Source organism: Panthera tigris, chromosome X (genome assembly GCF_018350195.1).
Source record: "Panthera tigris isolate Pti1 chromosome X, P.tigris_Pti1_mat1.1, whole genome shotgun sequence".
NCBI lineage: Eukaryota > Metazoa > Chordata > Mammalia > Carnivora > Felidae > Panthera > Panthera tigris.
In genome coordinates, this window is record NC_056677.1 from 40910586 (window position 1) to 40922827 (window position 12242).

Here is a 12242-nt window from a genome sequence, read left to right on the forward strand (position 1 = left end):
AGGTGGGGGAGCACATCTGGGCGGGGCTAGACTGTGTCCTATCTAAGGTGGTAAAAGGCCAATGATTCTCCAGGCCGCCTCTCCTAGAAAAGTCATCTTCTCGCGAGCATTTAAAATTCCTGCCTGCTGAGGCACCTCAAGGGACTCAGACTGCCTCATCTGTCTTTTTCTTCCTTGCAAAAGTCCCGTTTGCTACCATGGGGATGTACCAAATGAGACCAAGCAGGGGGACCAAGTGGTGATCGGCACGCTGGTTACTGAATGCTGCCCACTTCGGCGCTAGCAAACTTCTAGCAAGATCGGAACTGAGTACTAAACAACCTCTGCACGTCCCCCTGGCGCCGTTCCAGGGCTGGCGCCACATTCCCCGGTGGGCGCGCAATGGCTGCGCCCCCTCCCGCTGCGGACGGGTCTTTTGGTACAGGCAGTCCGAGGTGAGTCCCCTCCTTCCCACTTCAGCCTTTGCTGCGCGTGCGTGCGCATGCGCGGAGCGCGGCGCGCGCGGCGGTTGGGCCATTGGGCGTTCGGCCCTGGGATCCGCCGCGTCTCCGCAAGCGGTCGGCTCTGAGCCGCGAGCCGCCGTGAGCTCTCGGATTCGAGCCGGCACCAGCGAGCCCGGGGGCATCGCCCGCAGCGGCCAAGCTCATGGCCGGCTGAGCGGGACGCCGCCTCCGCCTCAGCCACCGCCGCCGCCGCCGCCGCCTCCTCCTCCTCAGCCGGCGGCGGCCCGGGCCCAGCAGCCATGGCCGAAGACTACTGGGACGGGCGCCTGCGGCGAACAGGAGGAGAAGGAGGTCGCGCGGCCTCAGCCCGGGCCGCCGCCCCAGGCGCCGCCGCGCCGGCCCCGCGGCGCTGAGGTTGCTCGCGCGCCCCCGCCGGTGAGCGCGTTTCCGAGACAAGGGGTGGGGGCTGCCCTTTTCCTGCAGAACCAACTCAGACCCCGGGCGGTGCCTAGGGGTCTGGGCTGCACCGCTGGCATGTGCCCCCTCCCCCAGCGAATTTCCCAGAGTGCACCGGGGCGGGGGGTCATTCTGGGCCTCCCTGACCTTGGCCCCGCCCTGGGCCCGGTCTGGGAGCTGGGGATGGGCAGTCCTGTGGGTGCTAATTGGGAGCAGGGTGATCAAGGGACCAGAGAGTGTGGAAATGGGTGGTGAAAGGCTCGAGGTTTGCTAGTGGCCTGAGCTGTGGAGGGGTCGGAGCATGTGATAATAAGTCTTAACCGCTGTGTAGGGCTTGAAGCCCAACGTGTGCTAATGGGGTGGGTGTGTGTGTGTGTGTGTGTGTGTGTGTGTGTGTGTGTGTGTGTGTGTGTGTAGGACCCCAAGGGTGTGTGATAGGGGAGAGCATGCCAGAGGAATGCTGAGGTGTGCAAACGGGGTTATAGGTGTGGAGAGACCCCGTGTGTGTTAATGGGGGATAGGGTGGTAGAGATAGCAGGAGGTGTGCTCATAGGATCAGGGCTCTGAAGTCCTGTGTGTGGTAATGAGCGTCAGGGTGGTGGTAATTCTGTGTATTTGTCCATGAGGGACTGCGGTGTGTGAGGGTCCAGAGAGCGCTCGTGGAGGTCAGGGTAGTGGAAGAAGTCCAGTGTTGAGAACGTGCTAATGGGAATCATAGCTGTAGAGGGTACATGCATGTGGTAATAAAGGTCTGGGTAGGATGAGGCCCAGTATATGCTAATGGGGACAGAGTGGTGGAAGACCCGAGTCCGTGCTACTGGGTATCAGAAGTTGTGGATATATGTGGGGTGGGAGGGCACGGTGGTGAGGGAAGTGCCTTAGCACTGTAAGAGGTCCAGTATGTTAAGGATCAAGATGGTGTGAGATCAGTGTGTGTGGGTGTGTGTTTGTGTCCATGTCCGTGAGGACAGGGGATGTGAGACTACTGGATGCGCTCAGGGACAGGTATATGTGAAATTCTAGTGACCGTTAAAATGGGCTTAGAGCCTTGGAGGCGCTTAAACGTGTGCCACTGAGGGGAAGAGTCAGGGCAGTACGGGGTCCGGAAAATGCTGGTGAGCATCAGAACCTTGTGAAGACAGTGTGTGCTTGTGTCCACAGGGGACTGGGGTGTGTTGAGGGTCCGTGGGGTGCAATGAGGAGGATCAGGGAAGGTTGTGAAGGGATTCAAGTGTGAACCAACAGGCATTATAGCTGTGCGGGAGTTCAAGCAAAGAGAAATGAGTAGGGATATGTGACGGTCTAGGTGTGCTGAAGTGGATTAGAACCATGTAGGGCTGTGTCCTAATGAGGCTCCAGGCTGAATGAAGACCTGTGTGCACTAATGAGGGTCAGGCCATTATAGAGCAGTGTGTTTGTGTATCCCTGGAGAATGGGGCTGAGTGAGGGTTTAGGGTGTGCTAATGGGGACACACAGTGTGTGAGGCTCAGTGTGTGCTAATAGAGGTCAGGGTGAAGTGAACGTCCAGCTTGTGCTGATGGGAGGTGGTGGGCACAGGGTAGTGGGAGGACCAGAATGTGTGTTTAATGATGGTTCTAGCTGTGGAGGGGTCTGAGTGTGGGCAAAAACAGGTCAGGGATTGGCAAGTTTCACTTTGTGTTAATGAGATTCAGGGCAGTGTGAAAGTCCAGTGAGTGCTAATGTGGGTCAGCCACAGAGGGTCCCAAGTGCATGTTAATAGGGGTCAGAATCATGCACGGGGAACAGTGTGTTAATGGGGGTGAGTGCTTTGGAGAAGCTAACAGGCAGCTGGACCTGGGAGGCGCCCAAGAATGTGGCAGTAAGAGTTAACTTAGAGGGGTCCGAGCGTATGCTAAGAGTTTTGTGCTCTGTTGGGGCTTCGTATGCTGATGGGGGTTAGAAATGAGTGGGGAAATTGCAGGTGCTGATAGTTAAAATGCTGAGAGGCCTTCTTGAGGGTCCAGTGTGTGCTTATGGGGGTCTGAACCAGATGAGGATGGTGTGTTTCTGTGGGAGTTAGTAGAGTGTAATGATTGTGTCCTCAGTGGTCAGTGTGGTGTGCGCTGATGAGTGTCCTTGGGTGTGAGAGTATTCCGAGGATGGGTGTGTGACCTCGGAGGTCAGGAAGGACAAAATGCCCTTTTTTGAGTGGACTTGTGTGTCTAGTTTCTCGCTCCATCCCTCACTCTTCTGGGATCTAAAAAGCTCAGAAAATGGAAATAATAATCTTTAAAAGTTTTACTGTATATTAACGTTCAAGTGTCTCTGTTCACAAAGGTCTGCCCAGGGCACCCCTGATGGGAATATTGCATGATACACAGACTTTGTGTCCTGTCTTCCTCAAATCCTCAAAACAACTGAACTCTGGAACATGTCCAGCCCTTGGAGTTTCCATTTAGAGGTCATGGACCCATGGCTCCTTGTGGCTCCCTCTTCATCTTGCGTCCAGTCCTGCTTACCCCTGCCCCTAGATCCCCCATTTCCTGCCACAACAGGCAAAGCAACTGGGTATTTGTACCATGGAGGCAAGACTGCCTTTGGGGGCTGGCCATGCTTCTTCTTCAGCTTCAGGTCCAGTGTTTGGCCTACTGGTTCAGGATTTTTGTTGTTATCTTGGGTTCTCTGAACGGACCTCATCCTCTTTACTGGGGTCTTTCTGCTACACTGGTTCCTCTTCCCCTCCTGGGGGTGGTGGTGAGGTCAGGCAGGTGGAAGTAGGGTATAGGGACCACTGGGGTAAGCACCTGATTTCAAGGTAACAGATGACCCACTTCTCTCCTCGAATCCAGCCCCAGCCTCATCCTCCCACCTCCTATCTAGCTCCACTTCCCTTGGGCCCAGGGCCATCTTAGGCCCTGCTGCGAGTCCAGATGGTTCCTAGGCCAGGTCTTTCCCCCACCTTGCTGGCCTAGAGCCCAGGAGGAAGCAGAAGAAGGCCAGCTTAAGCGTTTTGGTGGCCCTGTTCCCTCCAGCAGCCCCATCTAGGTCATCTTGCCGATGCCAGCGTCCCTGGGCCACCTTTTCTGGAGTTATTCACGAATAGCAGAGACTTACCCTGCCCATTCTGGTAGAGATTGGTCTTAGGCCCTCAGCCCCCCATTCATTAATATCTGCCATAAGCACTTTTTGAGCATCTACTCTGTGTCAGTCACTGTTCCAGGTCCTCAGGATCTAGCCGTGACCTAAACAGACAGAAATCTACCCTGGCGGAGCTGATCTTCTAGTTATGGCGGTGAGGAGACAGACAGTTAAGAATAAAGAAACCAATAAGTAGATGGTGTCATTTCTGAGGAGGTGATAGTGCTGGGGGGATGATTTGACAAAGTGAGGGAGCTCGGTATGGTTGAGATTTTAAATAGGGTTGTTTGTGGAGGGTTATCCATGAAAAAGGTGATATTGGAGCAATGGTCTGAAGAGGGTGAGGGAATGACCTATTTTGAAGGGTTTTCCAGGTACCAGGAACAACAGCCTGTGCAATGGCCCTGAGGTGGGACTGCTGGGTGTGGTTGCAGAACAGCAAATAGCAATGATTGAAGGGGAGATGAGGCCAGAGAGATAATAGGGATGAGTAGGGTAAGACTTTATGGGCCACCCTTGAGGACTGGGACATTTATTCAGGGTGGTAAGGGAGATGAGCACTCTCAACTAGAGGAGAAATGAGACCTGGCTTGTAAAAATGTGGGTGGGACCCATAGGGTCCCAACCTGATCGAACCTTGCGAGCAGTCCTCAGGACAGCTGGTGTGCATTGAGCCCCCCCCCCCCCCCGACACAACCCTAGCCAGTGGTTGGATCTGGGTAGGACTCCCTTCTCCTGCACCCCTCACTTGGGGAGACCAGTGGGGTGGTCCACCAATCACCGTGACGATGGTTGCTGGGCACGCCGCGAAGGTCCTTGTGGCTGTGGGGAGCATTCCGCCTAGGCAGTTGGGGGTAATGTGGGGCTGGTGCCGGCGGAATATGCCATTCTACGGGCATGCCCGGGGCCGTATCAGTGGCCCCGCGGTCCTGGGCGAGCTCCGAGCCCCATCTACAGATGGGTACATCTCTGCCGCCGCACCTGAAAGTGCCTGCTGTGGAGGCCTCTGCTCCCACAGTGAGGCTGCCCCCATACGGGCCAGCACTTCACCAGTTGGTCCCTTACCCTCAGCCAGCCACCCAGGCCTCAATACCCAGGTGTGCTACTTAGGAAGAGGGTACCCAGGGGCTGGCTGTAAGTGGGCAAGCACTGACAAAGGTCCGTATCTATGCCAGGTTTACAGGAATCCTGAGTGGTTCCAGGGCTCCACAGTGGTTGGGTGGATACTGACACAAGTTCATGTCAGTATACCTCAGTAAACCTTGGGTTTTAGGGGGCCTGTGGTGGTCAGGCCAAGTGCTAATGTGGGATCCATTGCCATCTATACCCCCTGCTCAGGTCGCCATGGATCGGATGAAGAAGATCAAGCGGCAGCTGTCGATGACACTCCGAGGGGGCCGAGGTGTGGACAAGACCAATGGTGCCCCTGAACAGATAGGCCTGGATGAGAGTGGGGGTGGTGGCGGCAATGACCTCGGAGAGGTACCCACTCGTGCCGCTCCTGGGGAACCTCGCTCTGGACGGGGCCCTCTCAGTTCTGCACCAGGTGGGTCCACTGACCACTTCTGCCCCCAGACTGGTCCCCGGTGCCACCTCCCAGCCGAGTTCCCCTTAGATTTGTGTTATTTCCATTTTCCTTTCTCCCGTTTTCTCCCCCTTCCCTGCTATCCTCTCCGCACACACTCTCTCTATCTGTACCCCTTTCCTTGGCTTTGTGCCCAGGCCTCGGGGAGGAAGAGTGCCCTGCCTGCTGCAGCTGCCCCCAACCTTCCCTTTGCCCTTCTCCTGCGCTCTGCCATGGCCCCCCCTCAGGCCTACTGGTGCCTGCCTACCCTGGGCCTGCCTTCTCAGGGCCTTTGGCTACTGTGCCGCTGCCTGCCTCCTGGTCCTGGGCCAGCCCCAGTCTCAGCTCACCCCTGAAACAGGGTGCTCCACTGGGTGACTATTGCCCCCCCCATCCCCCGTTCAACCTGTCCTGACCTGTCTGAACCTCCTTGGGCCTTGCCACCCTCTCCCTGAGGGACTCTAGGCTGCTCTGGGGGTTTGTGTGTACGTGTGTGATCAGGGGATTGTGTTACGTTGAGGAGGGGGTGTCCTGGGGCTTCAGCCCTCAACTGGTCTGCCCTCCCCCTGTCCTCACTACCAGAAATTGTACACGAGGACTTGAAGATGGGGTCTGATGGGGAAAGTGACCAGGCTTCAGCCACGTCCTCCGATGAGGTGCAGTCGCCAGTGAGGGTGCGCATGCGCAACCATCCCCCACGCAAGATCTCCACTGAGGTGCTTAACTCCCTGTCTGGCTGGTGGTGGGGCTAGAAAAGAGGGTTAAATGTGGGGAGGTGGAGCTCATAGTCCCGTTTCTCACCCATCTTGCCTGTTAGGACATCAACAAGCGCCTATCACTACCAGCCGACATCCGGCTGCCTGAGGGCTACCTTGAGAAGCTGACCCTCAATAGCCCCATCTTCGACAAGCCCCTCAGCCGCCGCCTCCGCCGTGTCAGCCTGGTGAGTGTCTTCTGTGCCTGTCCTCTCCTCCTTTCACTGCCCACCCGCCTCTGTCCCCTCCTATGAGCCTTCTTCAACCTGCCCCTTTACCCCACAGTCTGAGATTGGCTTTGGGAAACTGGAGACCTACATCAAGCTAGACAAGCTGGGAGAGGTGAGAGACCATCGTCAGGCACATGGTGGGGATGGGGGTCAGTGAGAACTTCCTGCAGCTTCCTCTCCTGTCACTCGTCCTCACACACCAGGGTACCTATGCCACCGTCTACAAAGGCAAAAGCAAGCTCACGGACAACCTTGTGGCACTCAAGGAGATCAGACTGGAACACGAAGAAGGGGCACCCTGCACCGCCATCCGGGAAGGTACAGACACACAGGAAGGCTGTCCCAGGCTCACCTCTTGACACATACACACACGCTCTGTAGTAGGAACAGGGACTGGGGGTTGGGGCATTCCCTCCTGACACTCTGGGCTTCACGCGAAAGTGCCCATCATGCACATATCTAGATGATAATCAAGGTAACCAGGAATCTGTTCCCGTTTGGAGAAAAGACCAAGAATTAGACAGCAGGGTGTTCGCTTTGGGTCTGAGAGCACCCGAGAAAGTGCTCACCGGTTTACTTGACAACAATTTCTAGTCAGAATATCACGCGGGATGAATGTGAATTGTGTAGAAGTTATGTGTGCAAAGTGAATTTCGCACCAAGTTGCAGGCCTCTGTACTGAGGGTTGACGCAAAACCCCTTTCCGGAAAGCAAAAACAGGTTGTGAAGATCTAGTGTCCTGTAAGCCTGGGGTGGCAATCCCAGGTCCTTGCTCCATACTCTTCTCTGAGCCTTAGTGTCCACATCCGGAACATGGAGCCACCCCTTCCTGGCATTGGGTGGGATAGAGCCAGTGGCTATGAGCCACCACCTCAGGCTGCACAGGGAAAGAAGGAAATCCTGGGCTTGTACCTGTCTGGTCCTCCTCGCCTCTACCCTGAGGGTGGGTGGGGCCCTGACTCTTCCCCCATCCCCTCCTCCCCATGCTCCCTGCAGTGTCCCTGCTCAAGGACCTCAAACATGCCAACATCGTCACGCTACATGACATTATCCACACGGAGAAGTCCCTCACCCTTGTCTTTGAGTACCTGGTAAGGTTGGGGGGCAGTGGGGGTGGGGAGTGGGGAGAGGGCCAGGAGCCACGGGATGTGGCCCTCTTTCCTCCCATCTCCTCTTCTGTCCTCAGGACAAGGACCTGAAGCAGTACCTGGATGACTGTGGGAACGTCATCAACATGCACAACGTGAAAGTGGGTGTGGGGCAGGAAGCAGGGGCACAAGGGGGCCCCCACTCACCCACTCCACCCCACAAATCTCCCTGAAACAGACTTTTCCCGTTTGGCTTTTTTGCTGGGAGCCCTTGGAGGGCATTGGGACCTTGTTCTCTTTTGTGAGATAAAGCTCTGGGCTCAGTGTCTGTGTTTGGGAGGGGCAACAGTGTCTGCTGGGGGTCAGGCTGCTGGATGCTCTCTGACCTCTGCCTGCCCTTCCTGGGTCCCCAGCTGTTCCTGTTCCAGCTGCTTCGTGGCCTGGCCTACTGCCACCGGCAGAAGGTGCTACACCGAGACCTCAAGCCCCAAAACCTGCTCATCAACGAGAGAGGAGAGCTCAAGCTGGCCGACTTTGGTACCCTGGCCTCCCCCTTCTTCCCAGTGATCGCCCCGCCTTACCCTCTCAGACTCCCCCTTCCTCATGACCGCCTTATCTCAGTCCCCTTCAGCTTCTACAGGCTTTGCTTAGGACACCCTCAGTCCCAGCTGTGCTCTCCCCGAGGCTGCCCGGGACCTCCTCAATTCCAGCTGCCCCTTCTCTCAACCTACCAGGCCTGGCCCGGGCCAAGTCAATTCCAACGAAGACCTACTCCAATGAGGTGGTGACACTGTGGTACCGGCCCCCCGACATCCTGCTTGGGTCCACGGACTACTCTACCCAGATTGACATGTGGTGAGGACAGGTGGAAGTGTGGCAGGAGCCATGTGGTGAAGCGGGTGGCTTGGTCACAATGGCCAACCAGCCAACTGCCTCTCTATTCACTGTGCCCTCCCTGCCTAGGGGTGTGGGCTGCATCTTCTATGAGATGGCCACAGGCCGGCCCCTCTTCCCAGGCTCCACGGTGGAGGAACAGCTGCATTTCATCTTCCGTATCTTAGGTGAGGAGGAACGAGCCCTAGGAACTGTGGGGACATTTAGGGATGCCCTGTGGATGCTTAGGGTAATTCTCCTTCCCTGCCAGGAACCCCAACTGAGGAGACGTGGCCAGGCATTCTGTCCAACGAAGAATTTAAGACATACAACTACCCCAAGTATCGAGCCGAGGCCCTTTTGAGCCATGCACCCCGGTGAGGCTGGTGGGTGGGAGGGTAGGTGGGTGTTAGGGGCCGGAGTGCCCAAACTCAACTTAAAGCAGATCCTCTTGTCCTTGCGGTAGACTTGACAGCGACGGGGCTGACCTCCTCACTAAGCTGCTGCAGGTGAGACCACCCTCCCGGACCAGCCTTGGGGGCTAGGGGATTCTAGGTATAGGGGGACAGGGAGCTCCCGGGGTACGGTCTGGGATGGGGCAAAAGAGAGGTCTACTTGTTGAAGGGGTCAATACACCCCCCCACCCCCCACCCCCGACCCCTGCCTGTCCTCCCACTCAGTTTGAAGGTCGCAATCGGATCTCCGCAGAGGATGCCATGAAACATCCATTCTTCCTCAGTCTGGGGGAGCGGATCCACAAACTTCCTGACAGTGAGTGCAGCTGGCGGGACCTGTGGGGAACAGGATGCTGGGTGGGCTGTGCGGGGCACACCCTTGTTCACACATATGACGTGTTCTGTGTATCACAAGTTATTTAGTTTTCAGTTCCTTTTTACCTTTCACGGGAATTTTCTAACATACATGAAAATAGACATAACATCATTTTCCTCTTTTTTTTTTTTTTTTTTTAAAGCAAACGTTTCCTTGTAAAATATATACCGAGAAATGCACAGGTCATGAGTGTACGGCATAGTGAATTTTTAGAAACTAACCACACCCATGTAACTGGCATACAGGTCAAGAAATAGGATGAGAGAAGCTCCCCTGAAGTGCCCTCTTATTTCCTTTAGTTATTCCCAGCCCCTTGCCAAGGGTTACTACTAGTTTGACTTCTCACAGCATAGGTAAGTCTTCCCCATCCTTGTACTGTACAGAAACAGAATCACACGTGGTGTTCTCCTTTTATACCTGATTAAAAAACTTTTTCATATGGACACTTTAAAATTATATATGTTTAGGGGTGCCTGGCTGGCTCAGTCGGTGGAGTATGGGACTCTTGATCTTGGCGTTGTGAGTTTGAGTCCCACATTGGGTGTAGAGGTTACTTTAAAAAATAAATACATAGGGGCACCTCAGTGGCCCAGGGATTGTCTCCCTCCTCTCTCTGCCCCTTCCTCCACTTGGTCGTGCGCGCTGTCAATAATGAGTAATTATTAAATAAATAAAATTAGATCCAATAACAAGTCCCTAAGCACTCTAGCAGGTCATCAACTCGTGGCCAATCTGGTTTTGTTTTGTTTTTTAATGCTTCTTTATTTTTGAGAGAGAGCGTGCAAGCAGGGCAGGGGCACAGAGAGGGGGACAGAGGATCCAAAGTGGGCTCTGTGCTGACAGCAGCGAGCCTGATGGGGGGCTCGAACTCACGAACCGTGCAATCATGACCTGAACCAAAGTCGGACGCTCGACTGAGTCACCTGGGCCAATCTGGTTTTATCTGTATTCCCTCTGATTATTTTGAATCAAATCCTGGATATATCATTTACCTATAAATTTCAGCATGTATCTTTAAGAGGTTTTTTAATAACTATCATTATCCTACCTTCAAAATGTTGGCCCACTGCCTGAATCTCCCCACTGGATTAATCTAAATCAAATCCCAAACACCATCCATCACCTAGACTCAACAGATGGTAATTGCAATACCATTATCACACTTGACAGAATTACTGACTTCTTCGTGTAATAGCCCATATTCCATTTTCTCTAGTTGTAGCTGGTTTGTGTATAAGGATTATATGACAGATGAGAAAGTCAAACTTCTCAAAGACAAGACAGCTTTTTGTAATTCCCCCAATGGGGCCATGTGGGAGGTGGTCCTTGGCTGGCCCCATGGGTCATTTCCCACTGTCTGTCCTCCACCCACAGCTACTTCCATATTTGCACTAAAGGAGATCCAGCTACAAAAGGAGGCCGGCCTTCGGTCTTCGTCAATGCCTGACTCAGGTAGGTGTGGCCCTTGCCCTCTTCCCCACCCTGGCCACCTACCTGCTTACCCACCAACAGCCATCCGCTCTGCTTTCCCCTGCAGGCAGGCCAGCTTTCCGCGTGGTGGACACCGAGTTCTAAGCCAGAGACCGAGGCCCCAGCAGGCAGCAGCTGGAGGGATGCCACTCCCCCTCACAGGGCAGCCCCCAACTGTATCCTCCTTGCTTGCTGCCTGCCTACCTGCCTGACTCATGCTCGCCTGCCCACATGTCCCCTGCTGCCTGTCCAAACACCCGACCATTGGCCTGTCAACCCACCCATTGGCCTGTCTGCTGGGTGCTAACAAAGCTCTCATCGCTCCTTCGCCTGGTTTGTCTGTCTGTCTGTATGTCTGTCTCTCTCTGTCTTGGTAGTTGCCGGCGGACAGCATGGCCGTGTCAGCCTCCCACACTGAGGCCAGGCCTATCCCCCTTCCCATCATCCCCTCCCCCAGGACCACTACCCCATGGCCAGCCAGGGGTCCGGAGCTAGCCCAGGCTGGGGATCTCGACTCAGACAAGACGTGACAATGCCTTGGGTCTGAGGCTTCCCCTGCCTGCTTTCCTGCCTGCCCCACCTGCCTCATGTTGTGTGGGCCTTTTTTTGTTTGTTTCATTCATTGTTGTTTTTTAATTATTTTAAATGAGGTTTTCATTTTTTAAATGCAATATCTCTGTATACAGAATGGCTGGGCCCCACCCCCTGCGTGTGGCCCTCCCACAGTATTTTGTGCAATGAAGCCCCACTCCCAGCCTTTCCAAGGCAGGGACACAGCCCCTATTTGGAACCCTGACCATCACCAGACCCTGGGGTCGGCTAAGGGAAAGCATGCCTCGACCATTCGCCTTCCTACCCCCCGCCTGCCATCCTCAGCTGCAGGGGGACCTGGGGACTACTGGAGACTCTCTGGGAGGTGGACGAGGTGGGGGGGCCCCCACTCTTTCCTCCTACAGTCCCATAGCTGGGGCCTCCTTCCTTCTCAGGGTCTCCCTAGCCCAACCCTCCTGCCCCCATCCCACTCGGTGCTGTTGAGTAGGGGCCCTGCCAGGAACTGACCAACTCTTCAAGGAGCCATAGTGTATATATGTGCACAAGCAGGGGCAGAGGGGCGCATGGGGGTCTGTGCCCAAGTGTTAGCCCCTAACCCCTGGGGAGGGTGAGGCAGGGCAGGGGCAGTCTCTGGGGTCAGTCTCAGATGGGTGGTTACCTCCCCGTCCTCCACTCTAAACCCTGGGGCCCTCAAATGGGGTGGGAGGGCTGGGGTGGGGGCCCTCCTAGTGGGGTTTGGAGGGTTGGGTTCCTGAATGCACCATAATCGCTGTATGAAATATTAAAAAGTCTAAAGTGAAAAACCTGATTGCAAGTCCCTGCAAGGGTGGGGGTGGGCTCAGTCCAAGGTGAGTCCTGGGACTTTGGAGAATTCATACCT

At 55.3% G+C, this 12242-nt stretch overlaps 1 protein-coding gene across 5 annotated transcripts; it reads left to right on the forward strand.

The window, feature by feature from the left end:
- The first annotated feature begins 250 nt into the window (after positions 1–250).
- On the forward strand, positions 251–11138 carry CDK16 (cyclin dependent kinase 16). 5 transcript variants are annotated; one of them, XM_042974567.1, is made up of 17 exons: positions 375–434; positions 4070–4153; positions 5338–5545; positions 6146–6279; positions 6381–6506; positions 6604–6660; positions 6752–6866; positions 7545–7639; positions 7735–7797; positions 8050–8173; positions 8371–8491; positions 8600–8697; positions 8781–8886; positions 8976–9018; positions 9190–9280; positions 10715–10792; positions 10878–11138. In XM_042974567.1, exons 2-17 carry the CDS (start codon positions 4148–4150, stop codon positions 10913–10915), a joined length of 1503 nt encoding a protein of 500 aa, XP_042830501.1. In that variant the 5' UTR covers positions 375–434; positions 4070–4147; the 3' UTR covers positions 10916–11138. The 5 variants fall into 5 exon arrangements, with proteins under 5 accessions (XP_042830504.1, XP_042830501.1, XP_042830503.1 ...); XM_042974570.1 differs by lacking the exon at positions 4070–4153 and having other exon boundaries at positions 251–434; XM_042974569.1 differs by lacking the exons at positions 375–434; positions 4070–4153 and adding an exon at positions 499–878.
- The last annotated feature ends 1104 nt before the right edge of the window (positions 11139–12242 follow it).